The sequence below is a fragment of the Phoca vitulina genome, unplaced genomic scaffold (genome assembly GCF_004348235.1).
Source record: "Phoca vitulina isolate PV1807 unplaced genomic scaffold, GSC_HSeal_1.0 scaffold6, whole genome shotgun sequence".
NCBI lineage: Eukaryota > Metazoa > Chordata > Mammalia > Carnivora > Phocidae > Phoca > Phoca vitulina.
In genome coordinates, this window is record NW_022589709.1 from 47,120,847 (window position 1) to 47,147,396 (window position 26,550).

Consider the following 26,550-nt stretch of genomic DNA (forward strand, 5'->3'; position numbering starts at 1 on the left):
GATAAAATGGTAAAAAGGAAAATCTTTCCTAAAGAAATTTCAGAGGTGGTGGCTAACTGGGGTAGGAAAAGAGGAGGGCCTAAGAAGATCAATGAGCATTTTACTCTCGTAGAAATAATGTTTTATGAACATAGTAAAAAAAAAAAGCACACGCTGTTTTGGACCTGTGAACTTAGTGCTCAGTGTCCTCTTAAGCTGTACAAACTAAGAAAGCCTAACTTTTTGAAGCAAAAATGAAAGTAAGAACATGTGGGTAAAACCTATTTTTTTCTTAAATCCTTGAGAATAAGCCTAATATATGGTTTTATGAAATTATAGACTTCTATCTGAAACAAAATTTAAGTTGCTTATTAAATAACAAATATATATATACATATATATATATGTATAATTTGAAATAATTAGTGGGCTCCGTCTACACATTCAGAATGAAGTACAAATTTATCCACTTAGTAATTTACCCAGATTAATTATGGTACATCTGAAAAATTCTAAAACCCTTTGCCTGAATTATCCATGTTGGTTATCTGACATAATTGAATTAACCTTAGAATCACCTAATTTCCATTTCAGATTGATTAGTAACCCACAGCATTACTCAACATTGCCTCTCATTTCTAATTGACGTGATAGTAGAAGGTTCAATACTCTAGAAGTGGTATAGTTGATACCAACAGAGAAATATATCAGTGTATTTTTTTAAACATATGAGTATATTTGAGTTTTTAGCTTCCTATAAAAAACCATGATATGAAACATAAGAAAATTACAATAAACTAAATCACAAATACACATGAATGATGCTGTTTTATGGATTTGTAAAGGCCCCAATAAATGGCTTCTCCTTAACCTCATTATACCTGATGTGATTAAGTCATGAATAACAAATCAGTGTTACAGGCTCATTGTTTTTGGAAACTTGTCAAAACAGTCTCAACATATTTAAGCTAAATTATATTTTGCATAATATTGAAATGACTGTGCATTCAAAGAAAATAAATTATGGAGAAAATATATTTCCTCTGTGATTTTCAAATTGGATTATTATAGATAAGTCTAACTCTTCTTCTGTTTTTCCTTATATTGTTTGATGAAGTGCCTTATTTTTACTGAAATTTTGTATAATTATTTAGGGTCCTCCAGGAGGTGGAGGGCCACCAGGAACACCCATCATGCCTAGTCCAGCAGGTATTGTAATCACACTAGTCACATGGGCATTTGATTATTAGAATAAATTACAAAATATAAAAATTGTTATGATGGAAGGTTAGTAGTATTCATTATCTCATTGATGGTAACAGAAGTAGACTAGAGGTAGCAAGTAGGAAGAAACAGAGTTCTTAAATAACTATTGTCCAATTACTTTAAGCATGTAGAAAATTCCTGTTGTGTGGGTAACAGATATAATCAGGATAAAAATGGTGTTAATCTATATGAATTGCCCAATAATTTATCTGACAAAAAGATTCCTTGAGACTGTGAAAAAAAATCCAAATCTCACAACTTAGAAAAATTCTGCATAAGTAAGTAACATGTGAAATACATGGATCCATTAGGTTTAATCAGACCCACCATTATTTACTAAGATGGGTGTAGATATGTTTACACGTCCATATGGATTTATTAGCTAATAGATTCACTATGTAGTGGAGGAAGATTTTTTTTTCTTTTAATCTTGGTAAACTAAAATACCTCAATATTTCTATCATCATTTCATATGATGATTTTAAATAGCTTTATCCTTTCTTTTTGAGACTTTAACATAGACTATTAAATGTGTTTTTTCTTGAGGACTCTAATGGTGGGAGTTGACATTGGTTCAGCCCCCCTAGAAACAGCTCTGGCAACATGTATCAAAAACCATGAAAAAGTTCATACCACTTGCTCTATAATCCTTCTCTGAGAAGTGATTAGCGATACAACCCAAGATTTATGTGGAAGGGTACTCATTTGTTTATAATTAATAGTGAAATAGTAGATACAACCTTCAAACCTAATCTAATTTTAGTGATGTTAATAAATTAATTTTTTATGGAATATAATGTAGTCATTAACATTATAATCAAAGAATTTAATGGAGAATAAATGTTCATGATTTAATACAATATGATCCCAATTATTATTTTAAAATATATATAACACAGAAATGTAGAAAGTAGAAAACAAAGAAATAGCTAGGACTTTATCAATGTTAACATCTGGGTAATGAAATAGATGGGAAATTTTTATGATTAGGAAAATTATTTAATTATGTTGCACTGTTCAATTCATATGTTCTTAGCTGGTTTGTTGAAATCTAAGATGTATGGAAGTTTGAAATTAAATATCATTAATCATACCAATAAATAGTAATTTTTAAGTTTTGAATCTTTTTCATTTTGAAAAAGCATCAATTTGATAATTAACACAAAATTTTGCTTTGCTTCACTAACTCTTTGGAATATATCATAAATATTTCATGGATTTCTGTCCTCAGAGCATCTTCACTGAAGTGAAACAGAATTCATTCAAGATAGAATTATGTGAATTGAACATCTTGCCCACATTTGCATTCTTGTATGGTGAAGTTAAATGTTTAATTTATGAAGGTAGCATGTGATTAATAAACACTTCACTATAATCTAAGAGAAATTTTTTGGAGAAACTGCTAAACTTTGCAGGTGATAAGTAATCTGATTACACTCTACCCTTTCAAGCCAGAAATTGCCACCAGTATGTCTTCCTAGCCTTGTGCGATGAAGCCAATACCCTCCCCCCAAAAAATAGGTGGCCAGAAGATATACTTTATTATAAAGTTTCTCTGTATATAAAAAGAAGTCAGATATTTTCTAGAAAATGCCAACCTTATGCCTCTGAGTTTTTTAGATGAAATTATGTTTTTGATTGGTATTAAGAATAATAAATTTATTTTTCTTTCTACATATTTAAAATATACAGCACATTTTTTTCCAAATTAATTACTAAAATTAGTTTAAAAAATTAGTAAGGCTAATAAAGATGAAAAACCATTTGAAGATTTCCTGTTTAAAGCAATCCAAGATTTCCTGAAAGATACATTTTTATGGGATAAAGTGTTTTCCATTAGTTAAATCTCAGTTAGCAGATATTTATTGTCTGTGGCACACAATATAAGACATGATATCTTTCCTTCTCTCAATGAACATATTATAACCTTGTTGGAAGCAGGAGGAAAGAATAAGACAAAATATTAACTAGAATGCAAAGTGGAATTCAATGATGGGGGAGCAATTTGGAAGTATCAGAAAACAAAATTCATGTAAGAGGTAGGCCTGGAATAATGAGTGGAATTTTAGTAGATGGAGACTGGACAGAAGATCCTTGGAGGACGTAGAACAAAAATGCAGAGATTTAAAAGGTTGATCATATGCAGGAAAGAACCAGCAGCCTGGGTTGACAGGAGTATAATGTACATAAGGATGTAAAAATAATTAAGGCCACAAAAGTAGATTGGGACTTTACTTACTTACTTACTTAGTATAAACAAATAGAGATCTGAGGTGGGCATTCAGCTTTTTCAGCAGTATGATATATTAATCTAGATGTGAAAAATAATATTTAGATTTGTGGATCACTGTTTACAAACAACTGATAAATGAAATTAAACCTACTCTCTAAGTGGTACACACTAAAATAATAAACTTTTTAATGTCTACTAAGCAATTACAAAATAAAAGGAAAAGTAGTTGCCCATTTCTTACTCTATGTTTATTGTCATGAGAAAGCAAATTATTTTTATCTTCTGCCTTGAATCAAAATATTTGAAACACATTTTTTTTTTCAGAATAGAGAGGCCCAATACATTATATTTAAGAAAACTGTATAATTGTGGGAAAATAGAAAAACATTTCCTAAATGTAAAATATATGGCCTTTCACTCCAGGTAATTCTAAAAACACATGTGCTCAGAAACTTAATTAGAATTAGCTAATAGACATGAAATGTAAATTTTTAAAAATATTATAAAATGTTATATATTTTTATATGGATATACACTATAGTTATTTTTACTATAATGAATCAAGAATAAAATGAATGAAAAAAAATTTCGTCAAAAGTTGTACTGGAAGAAGCTGGCTTTTACTTCAAGCAAGAGAAATTTTCATTCCAATTTTATAGTCTTGTCTTACATTCTTTCTTTTAGAATTAAGCAAGGATATTCCACCAGCTATTAATAATTATTAGATAAATAAACTGTTTTTAAATTGGTGTATAAGAAGCCTAAGGAAATAATGAAAACTGAAAAGCTACTGAATCTGAATTTTAAGAGATTTTTTTGTTATATTTATACATATAAATTCCATAGTGAAGTCTCAAAGTATCCATGTTTTTTTAAAAAAGAAAAACTTTACTGTAATTTTTTAGATTTTTAAAGTAATGTTCCTTTTGACCTGAATTATTCAAGTGATTACTCCTAATATATTAGGTAAATATTCCCATTTACAACCATAGAATGATAATTTCTGAGGTGGAAAACGACTTACAAGTATTTGTTTCTGAACATTAGTAATAACTATTTCAATTGCTGCAGCTATTAATATGTATATGTGTGCAGATCATCTTTGATTATTACTTTGTGTTAACTTGGGTGTAAATTATAAAGGAAGATATTAATTAAGTAATATTTTGTTTCAGATTCAACCAACTCTGGAGACAACATGTATACTTTAATGAATGCAGTACCTCCTGGACCTAACAGGCCTAATGTAAATATGAATTTTTAATAAATTTTGGAATGTATCTGAAGGCTCAAACTCTTAAGTACATTCCATTTCCTAGATACTATTTAAGCTTTCTGTTTTATTATCTAGGAACTTACTAGATACCCCCAAAAAATCAAATCCTTTTTATGTTCTGGGTTGAAAAAAACAATACATAAAATGTACAACAAAAGCTTTCATATCAATATAACTTAAATGTAAAACTGAACCTAATCAATTATAAAATGTTGGTGCATAGTTTTATCTCAAATCTTACATACTGAATAATACTATTTGAAAATGACAGGTAATATATAATCATTTATATTAACCTAATTTTTAGCATCACTAATTTTTTCATTGTGGTGGTTTATTTCTTTTATCCTGATAAACTTGAAATAAATTAGGAAGTTGGATATGCTTGTTTTTCTTTAGATTTTTGAAGTCTGGAGTTTAAATATGGAAATGAGGCAGGTCTACATAAAGAATTTGGGTGTTCTTAATAAAGCATATGGTTGTGATTTTTCCATAAAAGCTTATAGAAAAATATTTTATCTATAAGACCTACATATTAACAAAAAATATTTATAATGGTGTAGTTAGTATATATATATATATAAAATATATATATGAAATAAAAATCAGAAGACATAAAAGGAATTTTCCATAAGTATACCAAAAAACAGGATTGAAATAATTATTATAATTGAGCTTCTTAGCAGTGAAGACAACAAACCCATCCACTATTATGATACCTGAAATATGGACAGTCCCAATTCAAGTGTGTTGTAAATATAAAATACACGCTAGACTTTGAGGAGTTAGTATGAAAAAATAATGTAAAATATTTCATTAAAATTTTTATATTGACTACATGTTGAAATGATCATTTTGATAAGTAGGATAAATAAAATATATATTAAAATTAACTTAACCTGTTTCTTTTTACTTTTTAAACATGGCTGCTAGTAAATCTAAATTTACTTATGTAAGTTTGCATTTGCGACTTGCATATTATTTCTGTTAAGCAGTACTGCCTCAGCACTCTTCTCTTTATATAATCAAATAAATTGGTTTTCAGGAAAAAAGAAACAATTTCCTATGAGTAATGTCTAAAAGGTGTTTCCACAGTGATCGTAATGAACATTGAATATGATAATGAACAATGTTCATTTTAGAAATTCAGCAAAAATACAGAAAAGTTCTTCATAGTGCAATTTCATATCTTAGAACTTGATATTTGAAATGGAGGGAGTGAGAGAGGAAACCCAGAGCATATGGTACTGAAGACATTTCTGTGGGCAGCTAAGCTGATATCATCCAAGTATGTTCCATTCTGGTCCTCTAACTCGACACAAAGATAAGAGATCCAAGAAAAGTAGAAGCTGAACGTGTCATTTTTTCAAATGTCATTCATCTCTGCCAGAGGTAGTAAAAGCAAATGCCTGCTGAGGGCTAGGCCTGCAGTTTTATGTGCTTCAAGCATACAGACCAATAGTCTTCGTGTCTTTGAAAACACTGTAGGGGCCAGATAAAAGGACCATACCAAGTAAGTTCAGAGGGTCTTGGCCTTACCAGCACAGGTTTCTCAGCCCAGATCTAAACAATGCTTTTGACAAAAGCTGAATAAAACAGTTAAGTTCAAAGTTAATTTCTTTAAGCTATCGCTTAAGGTATATACGTACATACAAATATATATATATATATATATATACACACACACACACACACACACATATATATTCTAGGTTGTTTACTGAAAATCAATCTGTGTGCTTTAAGGCAACAAAATTTTAGGCATTATCCTGGGAAAATGTACAAGCATGTGGTTTGTATGATCCCAGTGATGGAAAGCCATCTTATTTCCAAACAAATAGAGATAGATAGATAGATAGATAGATAGATAGATAGATAGATAGATAGATATAGATTATAGATTATATACAATTACATGTTGTCTGCTGAGGGCAATTGTTTTTCTCCCAAAAGCCTGTATGACTAATAAACACCACCGCCTCATCTACACACATAAATACGCACATACACACACACCACATTCAGTATTCTGTACCATACGACATGGAGGAAATGATTTTGGCATGGGAAGTTTTAAGAGCAAGTGTTTCTTAATAGGCTATTTTAACTGTAAACACAAGATAATTATAGCTAACTTGTCTTCAAATGGGGTTTAGATTTCCTCAGGAGTATTCCAGGGAGATAAGGAAAAGACTGGGTGGACAGGCCATGCCTCTCCACCTGCTCTACCACAGTGTATCAGCTCACATCTCTTTTGTACTGGGCTTCCAACTGAAAATAAAATAATCCCACTACTTTAAAAAAATGTTAAGTGTAACTGCTATAGAATGTCCAGTTGTCATTGAACTGACATGGTTGAGACTGCCAAGAATTAACTATATTGAGCTGTCCCCAAGGAGCCAAATGTACTTAACCTGCAAGATGAAATTATTTATTATGTCCATTTGAACAAGGATAGATTCTCTGCTAAGAAAAATGTTAATGTTGGCATAAGAATGTTGAATTCTTCTTATTAACAAGCCAATACTTTTAGCAGCTTCTTAAGAATCATCCCTAGTTTATAATAGCAAAATCTGCCAAGAGCATAGGAAAGAATGCTTATCTTCTCATTTGCACTGGAATGTATGTACTTTCTAGTTGAGGATATCTGAAGAAAAATTTGGATATGAATGAGGATTAGCCTGAAGTTCCCAGAATCTAGAGAAGATGGTATGAAGGAAGTAGGGTGGTCTAGTTTGAGAATCCACAAGGCTGAAAAAAAACCTCCATTACTTGAAAATGAAAATAGACTGTGGAAGTATCTTCTTATGTTAAAGATAGATATTGTAACATTGAGATAAATAGTTGTTTTCAATGTGATCATAGTAATTTTCTTCATTTTTTAAATAGTTTCCAATGGGCCCCGGGTCAGATGGTCCCATGGGTGGATTAGGAGGAATGGAGTCACATCACATGAATGGCTCTTTAGGTAAGGATATTAAGTTTGATGTTTAGAAATCAAAACAAAACCTTAATTCTACATAGTGGATATTACAGTTTGCATAGTGCTTTTCGTATACAAGAATTTATTTTAAAATGCTTCAACTTTCACCTCAGACTGATACTTGACAGTATATCGGTTATGATGACTGGAGATCATTTGAAAATCAAAAGTGTAGAATTGTTCTCACCCAGCTCTTATTCACAAGTGTTTACTTTAACCTATCAAAATCTGGGTGTTTTATGATAAAAGGAGATACTGCTGCTCTGGGCACACAATCGTGCATTCCTCACCTGGAGGACTACAGTATCTTCCCAACTGGTTTGTCTCTGAAGGTGTACAGACAGTCACAGAGGAACTTATGTTCTCTGCAAGAATTTCTTAACTTTGTTTTTGTATTTTAATATTTGTCTCTTTTAAAAATAAAATCAGTGGGGCGCCTGGGTGGCTCAGTCGTTAAGCATCAGCCTTCGACTCAGGTCATGATCCCAGGGTCCTGGGATCGAGCCCCGCATCGGGCTCCCTGCTCAGCGGGAAGCCTGCTTCTCCCTCTCCCACTCCCCCTGCTTGTGTTCCCTCTCTCACTGTGTCTCTCTCTGTCAAATAAATAAATAAAACGTTTATTAAAAAAATAAATAAATAAAAATAAAATCAGTTACCATATTCTGAATAATCTGAAGGATTCTCTTAAGAGAGAACAGTAGCACATACTCTGCATTCGTGATAAAGCTGATTTCTAGTACTGTGACTAATTGTTGGACACATACTTCATAAATTATGCCTTCTTACCAAATGAGGCCAAATATCTTCAAGGTGAACAAAACGTTTCACAATAGTGAGAAATAGAGGGGCGCCTGGGTGGCTCAGTCGTTAAGCATCTGCCTTCGGCTCAGGTCATGCTCCCAGGGTCCTGGGATCGAGCCCCGCATCGGGCTCCCTACTCGGCGGGAGGCCTGCTTCTCCCTCTCCCACTCCCCTGCTTGTGTTCCCTCTCTCACTGTGTCTCTCTCTGTCAAATAAATAAATAAAATCTTAAAAAAAAAAAATAGTGAGAAATAGAGATGAGTGGCACACAGCTGACCAGGTCACACGTACACTGTGTATGGGCAGGCCGAATGCAAAACCAAACCAAAACCAAAAAACAACCACATTTATTTTATGTTTACATATATTTAAGTAACATTATCATAAGCTAAGAATTGACAATGGGGATAGAGGCTTATGATAATTTTTTTCTTTTGAAAAAGGACCACCTTTTACTTAGGTTGGAGTAACTAGGCCTGCGAGTAACTTAGGTTATACACAGATTTCACGACTCCACCCAGATGCCATCCTCTGATAGTTCGAAAAGCTATGTAACTTCAATAATCAAGAAATTATTTGCAACACATTGATAGACTTTTGAGCTCTTAAGGTCCACGTTTATTTTACATACATATATATTTTGCCTAGATTTCAAAGTCTTAATTTACACTCTCCAGTTATGGTAGCCACATGGCATGTGTGACTAATTTTAAGTTAAAATTAAATAAAATGTAAAGTTTACTTTCTCAGTTGCGCTGCCACATATCAAACATAAATAGCCACACGTAGCTACTAGCTACCCTCATGGACAGCACAGAGAAACATCAGCATCACACAAAGCTCTGCTGGGCAGCACTATTCTAGAACTTTATTTTTTCATTTATTGCAATATAACTCACTTTCCAATCTTTCAGTTTGTAAAATTTTCCAAAAAGATGACATTTGGTCATAGTTAGAAGATTTCCAGTTATATTATTCCCTAGAATAGAATTTATAGAAGAGTTTCACATAGGCTTGGCAGTGGCTTATTACTTTTATAATAAACATTATTGTACATATTTATATATATGCAATTACATATATACATTCAATATTTAATAATTATGTCTATTTGTAAGCACTAACTTTATTTGTGATTATAACTGAGTATTTTTCTATTAAAATAGTATATATTTATGCCAAGAAAATTGTTAAAATAGTTAAAAATAAAGCTAATATTGTGGCAAAGGTCTGATCATTGTTCCTTGTTATCTAATGTCTGATTCCATTTCTTAAGTAAGAAATCAGTATTGATTGTTCACTTCTCCCAAGAATCAACATAAAATTACAGTATTATTTTGAATAATTTTGAATAATACTGTAATTTATGAATCAACATAAAATTACAGTATGTTTTGAAGACTTTCTTACTTTTGATGGATTGCCATGAATATTGATTGCTGTGAAATTTTTAATATTATTATAAATCCTTTGCTTTGGTTATTATAGTAAAATTTTGCTCAAAATACTTCAAGATATTGTTGCAGGTGTCCATTTTATATTTTATCAGAGTTAGATGTATCATTTCAGAAAATATATTTCTCTCTCTCTCTTGCTCTCTATATACATACACATGTGGACATACATTTTAAAAATTTGAATTGAATAGGATTTATAAGTGATCTCTCTAATATTTCATTTTCAGGAATTTAGGATAACAGTAGTTTTCTTCATTCTGCCATTACAAAAATAAACAAAAAATGATGACTGGGAGCTAGAGGTACAACTCATCCTTGCATTTGCCATCAGATGATACTTATTTACCATACAGTATAAAAGAAAAGGAATTTTTTAAGATTAAATTTTTTAAGATTAAAAAATTCAGGAGATATATACTAGAAAATACAGTGTACTGTATTTATTTATATTAGAGGAATACTTCATTTATATATGAAATCATTTTCTAATAAAGATTTTCTTTTCATGTTTTGTTTCAGGCTCAGGAGATATGGACAGTATTTCCAAGGTGAGTATTATATATTCTCTGTGTTGTTTTTTATTTATATTTTATTCTACATGGGGCTCTTATTAAAATTATTAGAATAACCTTATGAATTTTGTTCTTGAACAAGCATTTGAAAGTAGAGGTCCAGACATAATTAACTGGAAGTTAAAAATATCAATGCATATAATAGGAAAGGGTAAAATGAGTTTTTTAACATGGTAAGATTCATTTACAGGACATACTATATACATGATCAATTGATACCTACATAATAATTTAATTACCTTTATGATGTCACTTATTTATAAAGCAGATTGACATAGTATAGATAATCTTTTGAAAATGTAAAGAAGTCTAGAGCAAAATGAGAAGAGGTAAATTTGAAAAAGTTGTTATATGTTATAAGGGCTTGCATTTATACATTTCATTTGTCTTTCAAACCTTTATTAGGAAATGCTGATGTCCTCAATCATTATTCTAGTTCCCCAAAATAGAAAAGGAAAGTAATTAGAAGAAAATTATATTAATACAAGTAGGAAAGAGAGCCTTCCAATAGCATGTGTCTGTGTTTTTCCTCCTTCAATAGTTTGAGTATTTTTAAAAATTAATACTTTGCTAAGATGCCTTATATTTTTTTCAGAATACCTAAATACTTTTTAGGTCATGATGAATTTAAAATAGTTCTCTGTGAGTCAAAACTATATTTAGAATGGCTGATAAGAACTAATTATTAACTACCATTAGAATGACTCTCTTAGAAGTCTGCTTTATATCAATAAATACTGAAATTCATTAAAGGGTAACTTCATTTTTAATCCTACCTCTAATTTATATTCATGTATAATAATGTAAAATTCCTGGTGCCAAGGAAAATATAGTAAGATTGATTGAGCTACAAAACCTTTTAAATTAAGACTTCAAGCTGAGAGAGAGGGAGTTGAACTGGCATTCTGACATTGTATCTACATTGCCTGGCAGCTTGGCCTCACATGTGCTACAGTGGACAAATCAGGAAGGTCTTTTTCTTTTCTTAAAATAGATAAATATTTATAATGAGCACTAGCTTATTTATTCTGTGAAAATAGGTAAAACCTGCAAAAGGCCTGTTTTCAGAAGAAGATTCATTGTATAATTCCATTAGAGCCCTCTCTCTGGGAAGCACCTTTACAAGTCAGACGACCATGATTTTATATGCTATCTTAGGTATCTAAGAATTGATATTAGCTGAATTGTGCTTTGTGGTCACCAATAAAATTTCTAATTTTGTATTTGAGGAGCGTATTCTAGTATCTAAGGATGATTATTACATGAAGATGGGATCGTCCAGATTGCTTAACATCATCTTTCTAAAATTTCCACTAATGACCCATAACTTTGTACATCAGACAGATGTAAACAAAATTATATATGGGAAAATACTTTGGGGTTTTTTTTCAAGTTTTTATTTAAATTCCAGCTAGTTAACATATAGTGTAATATTAGTTTCAGGAATAGAATTTAGTGATTCATTACTTACATATAACACCCATGGCTCATCACAAGCGCCCTCCTTAATACCCATCACTCATTTAGCCCATCCCCTCCCACCTATGGGAAAGTTCTTTGTAATTTATTCATAAAGCACTTTAAAGATTTTAAATAGATTCATAATGACAAATTAAATACGATCTTCTTATCTGTCCTCATATCAGATCTATTGCTATTCCTTCTGTGCTCATTTTCCCATTCCTATTTCCGGAGACAAGTTTTTCCATTACACTGTGCCCACTGCTGATAACGTTCTCTTGCCTGGTGATGTATTGCTTATTCTTTAAGCATTAATTGACTACCGAATGTGTACTTTTGTGTCCTGGGTGTTAACTTGTGCACGATGGGGAGATATAAAAGACTTCTTTAAATACAAACATAATTTCTGTCCTAAGTGGTTAGGCAGGAGTTCCTTCACTCAGTAAACATTAATGTGCCAAGGCATTATGCCAGGCTCTGAAAAGCCAAGGATAAACATGGTATGATCTCTGCCCTCAAGAAGCTCAGTATAACTGAGGAGACCAAAGACAAGAAGGAAATCTTTTACAAAGCCAAGTCCAACTATGTTCCAATTAACATAAGAATTTTCCCCTGAAACATGTCATTTAACGATGTACTGGAAATGACTAGTTGTATCTGCCTTCAGATGAGGTCCTACGCAGCTCATTTCTGCACTGCCCCCTCTCCAGGTTCCTTGGTCCTGGGCTCCAACCAGCCTGCCTGGCTGAGGGTACCACTGGTGTGTCTTGCTTCTCCACTACACTGTGGTCATTTTGTCTCCAGTCAGCAGCATCATGTATACCCCCTCCCCACCCGCAGTTACTTCTCTCCCTCCCTCATTCCACTCACAGCCTAATTATTTCAGATTTTTACTCCATACTGTCCACATTATCACTAACTCTATTTTCCCCACCTTCTTCCTTTTCCAACACAAGACCAGCTATCCTAAGAAACTCTCCTCCCTTTTCTCTTGCTTCCTGGCTTCATTCCTTTTCATCCTGTTCTTTTTCTAGTCATTCTTATTTGTGAATCATAAGATAGTTGTGGCCGTTTACTGCTTAACGGTTTTGTTCAAAATCCCTCTTAGGTCTCCAGCTAGTTCTCCAATTAAACCTGTATTTTATTAAGTGCCAGTATTACATATTTTTTTTAAAATGTCTTACTCCATTTATTTAAATTTTTAAAATTTTTTTCTTTTTTTCTTACTCCATTTTTAATGTTGTTTACTAGTACTACTTCTATTCTTTTTCTACTTTTTTTATTGTAAATATACCCTATTTTATTCTTTTTATATGTAAGGTAATGAAGAGTACTGAATTGAGAATCAGAAAGCCTGGTTCTACTACGTACAAATTGGAGCAACAGGTTACTTAATTTCTCTTAGGCTTAGTTTCCTTAGCTGTAAAAGAGAGCTTGTAGTTCATTCCCTGCCTTCTTCACAAAACTGTTGAGAATGAAGCATGAACATATGCTAGGAGCTCAGAAACACTATACAGATGCTAAATATCTTCCTCCTCATTAGTTAGACTGTCTTTTGTGGGCAAGGCTAGGAACTCACACTACCACCTGCATTTTGATAGAACTTGTTTCAGTAGCAAAATGAGCTTGAAACTCCAAATGAAGAGTTTTAAAGTTATTTCTTGCTCAGCTGAGGATTATCTAGTAAAACTCATATGTATCTTTCTCAAAATGCAGAATTCATCTGTAATTTAGAAGCCCAAATGTGAAATTCTTTTCCTTCCTTTTGCAACTGAGAAGCCACCCATTTAATCAATAGAACAAAAATATTTTCCCTTGGAGTTGTTTTAGGAGTTGGGGGTAGAGAAGAGCATATGGTTTATTTTCTTAAAGGAAATCATCTAAATAAATTCTGCAGTTCACATTAACATACTTAACATTTATATTTTTGAGTTTGAAAAAAACCGTATCAAAGAAGGCCAGATCTGATCATTCATGCTTAATAAATTATCGAAGTCTTTTCAACCTGAAGCTTTCTGACTCAAGTACCTTAGTTCCAATTAAAGATGCCACACCCATCACAGTGCAGCTAATCAACAGTTCTCAGTGTGGCCTGGGTTCTAGCTTACTCATATCCTCTGGGAGAAACATGACTGGCATTTTGTTCTTTTGGGCGCTGGCAAAGTCAAAATAACACTCTGTAAAACTTGTTATTGGCAGCCTCTGAGAAATCGATTCAAAATCCACCTCAAGAGGGCTTCAAATAATGTCAATATTATTTTATTCCAATTATGGGCAGAGTAAAAATTTCTGCATATGTGTACTTTTTAAATAGCAGTTTGAAAAAGTTTGGAATAACTTCTGAGGGTGGGTGGAAGAAGGAACAATAATTTAACTAATTAAAAGATGATATGGAAAAATACTTGCAAGATAAAATCAGAGAACAGAGGGTCTAAGAGAATTAAACGTGTTAGCCAGAGGAAACTCTGTGTGTGTGTGTGTGTGTGTGCGCGCATGCACACGCACATGCGTATGCACACACGGATATGCTTATGTGTAACATTCATGTATGCGGTCATAGCTTAAGGGAAAAACATTCCAGTTTGAAGAAAGGGTAAATAAAAACATAATAAAATCCCTTGAAGATGGGACTGGTATAATACTAACTATACTTTCATAAGCTAAATTCTTAAGAGTATAAGTAGGAAATACAGTACACATTAACTGAAGTAAGAAATGTAACCAAAATGCCTAATGTAGCTAAAAGTGATCTTTACTTGGATTCTTTTGTACTCCCTACTCCCTAATTATGTGCTCAAGCTATTGGAGCACTTTTTGACTGATCTAAGCCCTTTTTGTGTAGCCTTGATCTAAGCCCTTTATTCTTGCCTTCATGATGAAATCTACTATAAACTCTGCACACAAACATAGCTACAGCTAAATGTAACATATACACTGGGGCGCCTGGGTGGCTCAGTTGGTTAAGCGACTGCCTTCGGCTCAGGTCATAATCCTGGAGTCCCTGGATCGAGTCCCGCATCGGGCTCCCTGCTCGGCGAGGAGCCTGCTTCTCCCTCTAACCCTCCCCCCTCTCATGTACTCTCTCTCTCTCTCATTCTCGCTCTCTCAAATAAATAAATCTTTAAAAAAAAAAAAATGTAACATATACACAGTTCATTGCCACCCACGCTCATAACCTGTTCTGGGCTGGTGTTTGGAACCACTGTCTTAGCTGTTCCTTAGACACCAGTACTAAGTATGTCTTTAGCCTGTGTCTTTATCAGGTCATTCATCGATCATGGACAGCACAATTTCCAAAAGACTCCCCATTGAGAAACTTCTGCTTTCACATTTTGCAGAGATTACTTCAGGTTAAAAAAAAAAAAAAAAACAAGTTTGTTCTACCATTTGAAGATTTTCAAATATGCTCACTGAGCTGAATAAGAATAAAATTCAGAGACCTGATACTAGCTGTTTTATATGTTGAATGTGTCCTTTTATCTTCCTCTCCATGTTCTTATATATCTTCCTCTCACCCCCAAAGAAGTCTACACTGCTGAGCCACCATGCCATGAACAGATTGCATGGAAAACAGAAATAATAAAAGAGCTGTTTTAGAAGTATTTAAATAATAATGCAGTGTTACTTTCAAATTTTGAGTATTTTGAAATCCACATTTTGAGTCAGAAATTAGATTTGAAGTTAGCTGCACTTTCAAAATTGTAAATTAAGAAATGATTCATGGGACAGTGCAAGCAGAGACTGCGAGCACCCCAAATCCATCAGAGATGTGCTACCCATCTCAGGGCACGTTTGTTATACAGAAACCAGGAAGCTTCCAAGTGTATCCTTAAATACCCTCATATATATGTTAGATAGTATAGATAATAATATGTTAGATTATTCCAGTTTCTTCATTATGTGTAAAATGACAAACACTTCACCAAAAAGATTTTGGCTAAATATTACCACATTTTTATGAATTTAGTTTTCTTTTTGAACTAAATCAGCATTAGCATTCCTATTTCCAAAGCACAGTTGATTATTTAATTAATGACTTTAATAATTAAGGAGCTATAAAATAATATACTTAGTTAAATTTTACTTAAAATTTTTTTTTTAAGGAAATGAAGTTATCCATGTTCATTTGAAAGTACAGTTCCTTTTCTGTATACTTGGGAAACTAACATTTTCAGAGAAAAATTTATCCAAAAAAAGAATCCTCTTTATGCTATTAACTGTGATTCTCTAGCCCAAGTGGTTCATTGGCAAATCGAGCTCCTATGGACTTCAGAGGATCCTTGTTCTCAGATCTTCCCTATGGGGTGCACAGCAGGACAAGATATAAGCTGTATTTCCACCTGTCTCTGCTTTACAGTTTCACCATATTCTAAAACAGCACATATTCTTCTGGGAATAAGTCATTCATGAAACTTTAATTTTTATGACATAACTTTGTTTTAGTTAAGTCAAAATCTTCAGAGCAATTTTCTTTTAAAAATCTAGAACTTATTCAAAAAGAGAATATAAAATAGAAATGGCTCAGAAAAAAACCTAAAATCTTTCTTCCCCTTGAAATAACAAATAAAAATTTTTAACCTTGAGGTTTATTTTTACAAGTCAATAAATTAGACCTGGAAAGAGTCCCTCAGTCACAATATTGTGTGAACATGCTTTGTATGGCAATGCCATTCTGTATTTCCTGTTGATGGGGAGTAACATGACCTCCCACAGCTAAAATTATACCGTAATAACAAGACTAGCAAATTTAAGTAGAATATGAAGCCCAATATGCAGCTAACTTAGTGTTTGATTAGGTTGCTAATATCAGCCATTTTACCTTAAAGTTTCCAAGTAAATCAACCCTTAAACTAATGATAGGAAAAGATTCTAAAGCAATTTGCTTTGAGCCTTCTCTTCCTCTACAAGTGCATATTGAATTCTCAAGTCCGAAGGTAGTTCTCCTGTTCTTAACTATAGTTGTTAACCATCTTCCTTTTTTCCTATGGTTCATATTTAAAAAATAGTTGAAATAGTGTTACTATGTAAACGACATGTCGTATTAAGGGGAAATGTTTTGAAACAGTGACCTTTTGAAGTTTGATTAGTAAAACTACCAAGGCAGGTCATTGTCTCATCATGCCTGATCAGTGGGTAGGCTCTCTTCATCGTGCCCCTGCTGGGAATGTTTTTTAAACTCTGTGCAGTTCTAGGAACTCTGTAAGCTGAGGGTGGGAAATTGAATAAATATTGATTCTGAGACTAAGAAAACAGTTGTGCTTGGTTATTTTGGGTTTTTTGTTTGTTTTTTAATTTCCATTTGGGAAAGCATTAGTATTTGTCAAGGTGTAAAGAATGAACTAGAATACACAGTAGAAGTCTAAGATTAGAATTATAAGTCTGCTTTGTCCTTAGAGATGCTGCTATAGATTCCATTTTTGAAACAGTACAATGCAAGAGGGAAATTAAAATCTTCAACAATGCCTTGTTTTCTGAATCTTGTTTACAGAATTCTCCCAATAATATGAGCCTGAGTAATCAACCGGGCACTCCAAGGGATGATGGCGAAATGGGGGGAAATTTCTTAAATCCTTTTCAGAGTGAGAGTGTAAGTATTCCCTTGCCTACATTGTTATATCCAAAATTTATTTCTGAAGCTTTTCTATTAGAATATATTCATAAAGCAGTTACTACAACTGTTGATCTAGAGCTCAATACGTTGATCTTCTAAAAGTTAGAAAATTAAGTGGAATTTCTTTGGAAAATTTTTTAAAAATTAACTTTTTCTTTTTTGCTCCTATTCTATGTACATAGTTACAAAAACAGAAATTGTAATACTAATTTTCTCATAGAGAAGATCCACTATGAAGGAACATACTGGAAACAGGTTGCATATTTGATAGTTTTTACAAGTTTTCACATTACTAAAATGTCTTGACTCATGGTAAAACCAGGTCTGTTCTCAGTACTATCCTTAAGACTCTGAATCTTCTCTATAAGATGTCTGTACTTCATGCACTAGACCTCACTGGACTGAAGGCTGGTCTATTAACCTGTTACTTACTTTTAACCTGGGCTGGATACCAGAGTCATTTTTTGAGTATGATTATGGTGTTAAGCAAAGGCATTATCATTCCATATTTCCACAGAAGTAGACAGAAGCAAAAAGAGAAGCAATAAAATTCATTCGCTTATTTAACAATTACTGAGCACTTAACCACAGGCCAAAGCAATAGGCGACACACTGGAGAGATCAAAAAGACAATATGGTGTCTTTTCTCAAGGAGTTATTACATAATACAGTGATTTTTTTAACCTAATATTTTATATTAGAAACACCTATGGAATTTTTTTAAATACAATTGCCCAGAACTCTCCCTAGACCTAATGAATCAGAATTTCTAGCAGTGGGACTGATCAAATGAAAAAGCTTTGTTAGTGATGTTCATGCACATGCTCTGCTAAGAACTACTGAATTCGAATATAACATAAAGGATTTCAAAATCCAAACTAATTTCATCTTCATTGGATCAGTGCCCCCATATACGGATTGCTATCATTAAAATCAGAGGAGGGGGCGCCTGGTCTTTAAGTGTCTGCCTTCGGCTCAGGTCATGATCCCAGGGTCCTGGGATCGAGCCCCGCATTGAGCTCCCTGCATCAGGCTTGCTGCTCAGTGGGAAGCCTGCTTCTCCCTCTCCCACTTTCCCTGCTTGTGTTCCCTCTCTCGCTGTGTCTCTCTCTGTCAAATAAATAAATAAAATCTTAAAAAAATAAAATAAAATAAAATCAGAGGAGAAAACTTCCCTCATTTTGCCTAACTCAACCTCTACCAGAGATGATACCATAAGAATCTGAAGCATGGCTAGTAACATACCTACTTTTGCATGGAATGGCTGCTTTGAACCTAAGATTGAGTGTTCTGTGGATTCTTTCACTTCTAACATGCATCAGCCTAACGCCTCTGCATGGGATAAGACTTCCCCTGTTTTTAGACATTACCTCTGTTAAAACTAGAAATAAAGTTTACTGATCTTTGTTTTATTTGTAGTATATATATGATTAGTGAGGAAAAAGAAGGTATACAGAAAAATTCATATGAAAAAAATCAAGAGATTAGCCCATCAGTCATGATGAAATAGGAAAAACATGAGAAACCACGTAGTTTGTCATAATGCTTAGGATTATAGGAATTCTTTTTCAGATAATTTAGTTTGCTTCAAGACTATGGACAAATTAGTTCATTTTAATTCGTTAATGTTCATTCTATCTAATTAGAAACATTTATTTCCTTTTCTGCTAATTCTTTCAGCAATAAAATGGTATCATTCAGTGTGGTGTATAATAATTCAGTTCAATTCAACATTTCTTGAGCCTCTTATATGCAACGTGCTTGGTTAAGGGCAAAGTATTCTGAGATAAATATAACACATCCCTGACCTCAACAAATGCAATCTGATGGGAAGAATGTGGTTACAAAACCAATTAAACCATATGTCAGATTAGTAGGTGCTATAATAGATATAAACTGGGCTTTTTAAAAAGTATAGAGGAAATTATTAATCTAGGATTGGAGAAGAAAACTTTTTTAAAAAGGTCCCACATGACTTTAGTTTTAGGGACAGGGACAAGAGGACCTCTCCCCTCTCCTTTCCCAGATTTGTCACTGGGGACTGCTGCCTTGTTTATCCATCAGTGGAGGGCTGCGTCTTTCTTTCGAATCGGCATCAGAAAGCTTTTTTGTGGGGGATTAAAGAATCAGATACAACAGGACCTGAAACACTCCTTTGCCCAGGAGAAACACAAGCCTCACCCTTTAAGCCTAACTGGACTGTGCACATGCAGAACTGCAGATCCTTTTGTGAACGCCCGAGGAGCTGGAGCAGGGCTCCTCCCATCCCTGACTCCTGGCCCAGCCGCGCTCTCCCGGAAGCCAGGAAGAAGGTAAAGGGCCAGACTCCTGCACAGAGTTAGCGGAAAACAAAAGCTCCCTCCCTATCTCTTACTCCCTCTGTCCTGTCCCCACCCGAAAAGTCCCCAAAGGAAAAATAACTGGATGGTGATTGAGGAACTCTACCACCACCTAGAGACGGTGCAGCCCTGGAAGCGGGTCCACACTGGCTGCTTCACTCTTTTGTCTGCCCGGTGAGGGCTCTGCTCGGCTATGAATGATGTAATTGTTATCCATGGCTTCCTGCATCACATCACCACGCATTTTGTTGAGACCTTTTTAAAAGATGGAGAAATGAAGAACAGAGAGAAAGGAAGACTAAAGACATTCCCTGCTGACGAATGTAAGGCTTTAAAGAAGTAAATAGGCTAGGTATCCATAAGTGGGCTTTCCTATAATCAAGGAAAAATAGAACTATTTAACGAATTTAAAAAGAAAACATTCTTGAATGAATGAACATGTACATTCTAGTGGTTTTTTCTAAATGTATGTAACTCTGAAAAGCACATACTTTTGAGTAGTCTGCCCTTTGAGGGTTTGTTGGTCATATCTTGAAGTTTAACCACAGAAGGAGGCCTGAGGAGGGAGTGAACAACTCCTGAGTGCTTTTTATGTGCCAGCCACTATCCTAGTCCCTTCACACATGCTACTTCATTTAACTAATATTTATAGAAACAAAATATCCAACCCAAAGTCAGAAACCTTGCAGCGCCAACATGCAGCACACAGAAAAATGTGAATCCGATGTTTCACTACTCAGCCTTTTTGGGGGAATCATAAACAAGACCTTTATTTCAAGAAACAAACATGCCCCCTAGTGTTCAAATTCAGTAAAATGTTTGTTTTTGAAAATCAAGAATACAAAAAGGCTTCTTTCAGAAAGTAGTTTTACGTGTTTCTGCAGTAAAGAAAGCAGTTAGTCCTGTTTCTGGAATTAATCTAACAGAATATTTTCTCCACGGCATTGAACTATAATCAATTGAGTAAAAGTGGTATTAAAAATCATGCTATCTAATAGGAATTCTAAACAAGGTGATAGGTCATCTCCTATTACCCTCACTCCCTTTTGTCATTTTCTATTATAAAGAAATATATACCCAAATTTTCTTTTACACAGTCACATAAACACTAAATTTATTTTGCTTTACTTTAGTTCAGAGTAGCTGCACTATTCTTTATTTATCTCTCATTAAGAAAAAATAGAGAGAGATGCTTAGCAATAGAAATGCAGTGAGATCTGAAGTGTTCTTGAAGTGTAGAAACAAGAGCTTATGCACATTGTGCAAAGGCTTAATGGATCTCTGCGGTGGGTTCCATGGTACATGAACTGTGTACAATAAGGGAAAAATCACAAATTCTCTAGTTTGTACTGTTTCACAATATATTTTACATAAAAAGGCAAAATAAGTTAGTACATGTTTGAAATTATACCTTTAGGGTTTTGTTTGTTTTTGCTAAACCAAACAGTTAATGACTTTGTAAGAGGTGTGATATCATCTGATTAAGGAGAACCAGACTCACAGAATAGTTGGGAAACAGGGCAGCCTGGTATTGCAGCATTGGGCACAAACATTACAATACGTCATCCCGTCTGGATGCAGCAGTACAATGGCAACATTGCCGTGTGGTCTCGGGCCACTGCGCCGGAAATAGTTTATCTCTCTGAATAGGAGATGCCGTTTAACACCTACTCTTCCTTTACTTTAGGAAAACTATAAGCCACTTCTCATATATGTTGAAGAATAGTAATCAATAATGGAATTCCTTTTTGCTTGTACATTCTGTGAGTTTTCCTAGAAATGTTGTGATTTTCCCCTTATTTTATGTAGATGAAGCCATTTCAGTAAAGGGAGCAGCCCCTGAGGAGTTTACAACCTCAGCGGGGCAAGTAGCACATTGCCCATATAGATGCTCACACATCACACACACACATTACACACATAGATGCTCACACATCACACACACACATTGCACACATATAGATGCTCACACATCACACACACACATTACACACATAGATGCTCACACATCACACACACATTGCACACATATAGATGCTCACACATCACACACACACATTACACACATACAGATGCTCACACATCACACACACACATTGCACACATATAGATGCTCACACACCACACACACATTACACACATATAGATGCTCACACATCACACACACACATTGCACACATAGATGCTCACACATCACACACAAACATTGCACACATACAGATGCTCACACATCACACACACACATTACACACATACAGATGCTCACACATCACACACACACATTGCACACACATAGATGCTCACACGTCTCACACACACATTGCACACATATAGATGCTCACACATCACACACACATTACACACATATAGATGCTCACACATCACACACATACATTGCCCATATAGATGCTCACACATCACACACACACATTGCACACACATAGATGCTCACACATCACACACACACATAGATGCTCACACATCACACACACATTGCACACATATAGATGCTCACACATCACACACACATTACACATATATAGATGCTCACACATTACACACACACATTGCACACATGTAGATGCTCACACATTACACACACACATTGCACACATAGATGCTCACACATTACACACACACATTGCACACATAGATGCTCACACATTACACACACACATTACACACCTATAGATGCTCACACATTACACACACTGCACACATAGATGCTCACACATTACACACACACATTGCATACATATAGATGCTCACACATTACACATATACTGTACCTAATACACTCAGAGCATTGCCTTACAGTTACTTGTACTATTCAAAAATTCAATCGTATTAGATGCTTGCTAATTTTTCTGAGCTGTATTGCTTGGAGCAGATGCTTCTATCCTTCCTGACTGAATTTGGCCCTTACTTTTTTAAATCTCAGTTGTTCAGGATGTGTATTAAATGAGATGGTCGCTAGAGTTAATTCTGACTTATCCTGAAATTTTTTTCAGAAACTTCCTTTGAAGTCCTTTCTGAAATGCATCAGTATCTTTTACTCTTTTTAGATAATTGGCACCATATACCCATAAAATCTTTTTCTTAAAACAATGATTGATGATCTAGCTGTGCTATTTAAATTTAAACTAATTAAAATTAAATACAGCTAAATTTTCAGTTCCTAACTTACACTAGCTACATTTTAAGAGTCCAGTAGCCATGTGTGGCTAATGACTGTTCTATTGGACAGCACAGAATAGAACATATCCATCATCACACAAAGTTCTATTGAACAGCACTGATTGGATCACCATTCTTATTTAAGTAACAGTAGCTATAGAAAGCCTAGATTAAACTTTTCTGTGCCCACTTTGCCATATTCTTTAATTTTTTTCTACTTTTAATAAAACCTTTGTATCCATGTATTTTCTTGTTGTTTATTCTTACCCCTAAAGGTCAAATATCAAAATATAATTCTGTTTTGTCAAAGGCTGTAGCTTGCTGTTACTATCTATAATGGGAGATTTGCATGGTATCATCTGATGAAATGAGGGGATATCCTCCTGGCACAGGGGGTGGGGTGGGGGCTCATTTCATCAGTTTTTGTCTGATTGCTTTGGGTTTTAGGTTTTGCTTTGCTCTGCTCTGCTTTCTTGCTGCCACTCTCAAGGGTAAAGGCGGAAAGGTTTTTCCATCAAACTGAATCTCCTTCTCTCCTCTGGAAGTCTCCCCTTTTTATCACCCTACTCACTGTAATCCAACGTTAGAGTCAGTAACATATATAATGTAGCTTTCCTATACTGAAAGGAAATTTGAGGCTATTAAGTGATTAATAAGTAGATTTTCTGTGATTTGACCTGCATTTAAAGGATTAATAATCATCCCCCAAGGGTCCACTGACCCATTTTTCAGGCCTCCCCGTCCACTTTTACTCAGGATCAATGTGGGGTTTGGGTTTGAGCCCTAGATTTACCCCTAGCAACTTTCTGTCCAGACTTCTGTCAGCTGAGCGGTTGTCACCCTATGCTCTTCCTCAGGGCATCTTGCTATCCCTGTAAAATCCTCAGTATACACCTTATACCTCCTTTCTGGTTCCTGTAGTAACTCAGCTCATCTAGAACTCACTTCATTGTGTTCTGCCTGCTCTTTTTAAAGTTCACACCCCACTTCCAGGATCATCACTTTTCCTGTCGAAGGCCCTCCTGTCTGAGACCAGTCCTCCTCTTGACTTCACATGCCTCTTTCCATGAGGCATGACGTTATTAACATTTTTTTTAAAGATTTATTTATTTTAGAGAAAGAGAGAGTGGGGGGCAGGGGCAGAGGGAGAGAGACAAGCAGACTGCCCACTGAGCGAGGAGCCCAGCGGCTAGGGCTGGACCCCACGACCCAAGAGATCACGACTTGAGCCGAAATCACTAGTCCAACGGTCAACGAACTGAGCCACCCAGGCACCCCTATTATTAACATGTTTAAAGGAATCCCCTTTTGCCCTGGTCCTCACCAGGTCCTCACCAAATATTTTTAACAAAATATTTAAAATATTTAAAGGTTTACATTTACATTTTCATCTAGAAACCCTCTTCATCTGGAGACCGTTACCATTTGGGAGTGGATAACCCTCCCCACATCTCAATCTAGAACTGTGCTGTCCAAAATGGTGCCCACCAGCTATATGGGGATATTTAAATTTAAATAAATAACATTAAAATTACTCTAGCCCATTTCATGTGTTCAGTGGCCACATGTGGCTAGTGGCTTCCTTGTTGAACAGCACAGATTATAGAACCTGTCCATGATTGAAGAAAGTTTGTTCGGACAGTGTTGCTCTAGAACTTTTCTGTCACAATCTATTCTTTGGGAATATGCATAGATTGGCATAATTATCACAATAATTGCTCTTTGTTTCTCTTAATAATTTTTGAGACCCCTTTTCCAAATTTCTGAAAGCCTCACCTTTTACCAGTTGTTAGCCTCATCAAACTGACAAGTAATGTGTAACAACAGCGCCCCCTGCTCCCACCCTAAAAATATTGTGGATTGAAATTGGAGCCGGAAGACAAGTATATCCTAAAGTATAATCAGACTCTTAAGCATTCTAAATGCTTTATGTTTTTTATTTTGTTTTATTTCGCTCACACTATTAATTAAACACTTGCTGAACACTTTCTGTATATTCAAGAAATACATGGTTTTAAGGATTTTATATTTAATCTTCCCCAAGTCCCTTTAAGATAAAGGCTATTATTAAACCCATTTTATAGGTGAGGAAACTGAGGCGCAGAGAGGTTAGGTAACCTTTCAAGTTTACATAGCCAGTAGGTAAGAGACTGTCCCTCATGCTTGTTTCACTGTAGATTGGATTTACCCAAAATGTTACAAATGCCCATAAAACATGAATCTGGCTAGAGGGAAAAGACTGAGGGACTGGGTAATTATCAACCACCTAAGTGCAGGGAAAGAAGGAGACTGGTCGCCTTCCAGAGGAAATATTAAAAATTTCAGGACTTAGTCAATTCTATATAAATTTACTCTTTTTATAGCTTCTTATTTTTATGTTATATGAGGGTAAAAGCTTGAACATAAAAGATTTTAAGACATTAAAATTCATAGTTACTACTGTTTACCGAGAAGAACATTAGTGGCCTGTAAAAGAATTGTTGTTAAAATACGGATTCTTTTTTCTTTCTAGTACTCCCCTAGCATGACAATGAGTGTGTGATCCATTACCAAGTCTCCTCATGAAAACCACAGTGAGTCAGCCCTTCACAGAACTACTACGGAAGAAAATTATTCATCACAGTGTACAGTTAAACAAAGGAATCTCAGTCACACCAAACCAACCTTTTTATTTCCTGCTCTCTCCCCTATTTTTTGAAGAAAGCGGGTCCAAACGTGATTCAAACAACTGTACAGAGCGGCATATTAGAATTGCCCTAAACTGAACTGCAAATAATTATCTGTGTATGTATATGTGTGGGAAAGAGAATGTATTGTATATGTGTATGTTATATGGACATATGCACATACATACATTGACCCACAGGACACTGTAAAATATTATTACATGACATCTTAAGTAGAAATAAGTAGGGACTTTTATTCCATCCTTTTTTTCACGTTTACATTTTAATTATTAAAAGTTGCTCCTGCCCCTCCCTGAACTATTTTGTGCTGTGTATATCACTGCTTTATATAAGTTATTTTTTAAGGTGAACTCAGATGTTATGGTTTTGTAAATGTCTGCAATCATGGATAGGAATAAAATTGCTTATTTGAGAGCTTTCATTAAATTGCGTCTGATGCAAGTTCTCCTGTGAATCACAAAGTGTACTGTCTCAAAAAAAAAAAAAAAAAAAGGTGTGTCCTCATCCTATGTCAAATCAAACAACTTCTCAGTTACCTTTAGTGAGAAGTATTTTTGTACTTTTTATTTAGGAAAAATACTTCAACGAGGGCCTAACACAGTATATTTCTGCAATAACTGCTTTAGATGAAATTCTTGACTTGTCTTTGATGATACAGAAAATCATTAATTAGCCCCAATTGCTTAGACCATAGCAATAAAATGACAG

General features: G+C 34.5%; 1 protein-coding gene across 4 annotated transcripts in view; it reads left to right on the forward strand.

The window, feature by feature from the left end:
* SSBP2 (single stranded DNA binding protein 2) overlaps nucleotides 1-26,296 on the forward strand; it is a 286,517-nt gene extending 260,221 nt beyond the window's left edge. For 3 of the 4 annotated variants that reach the window (XM_032404081.1, XM_032404080.1, XM_032404082.1), the window contains 6 exons: nucleotides 1,134-1,188; nucleotides 4,654-4,724; nucleotides 7,644-7,722; nucleotides 10,515-10,543; nucleotides 17,517-17,615; nucleotides 25,668-26,139. In XM_032404081.1, coding sequence (XP_032259972.1) covers nucleotides 1,134-1,188; nucleotides 4,654-4,724; nucleotides 7,644-7,722; nucleotides 10,515-10,543; nucleotides 17,517-17,615; nucleotides 25,668-25,697 — 363 coding nt within the window. In that variant the 3' untranslated portion in view covers nucleotides 25,698-26,139. Of the gene's footprint in view, nucleotides 1-1,133; nucleotides 1,189-4,653; nucleotides 4,725-7,643; nucleotides 7,723-10,514; nucleotides 10,544-17,516; nucleotides 17,616-25,667 lie in introns of all 4 variants that reach the window. The other variant, XM_032404079.1, reaches the window with a different exon arrangement.
* Nucleotides 26,297-26,550: the final 254 nt, after the last annotated feature.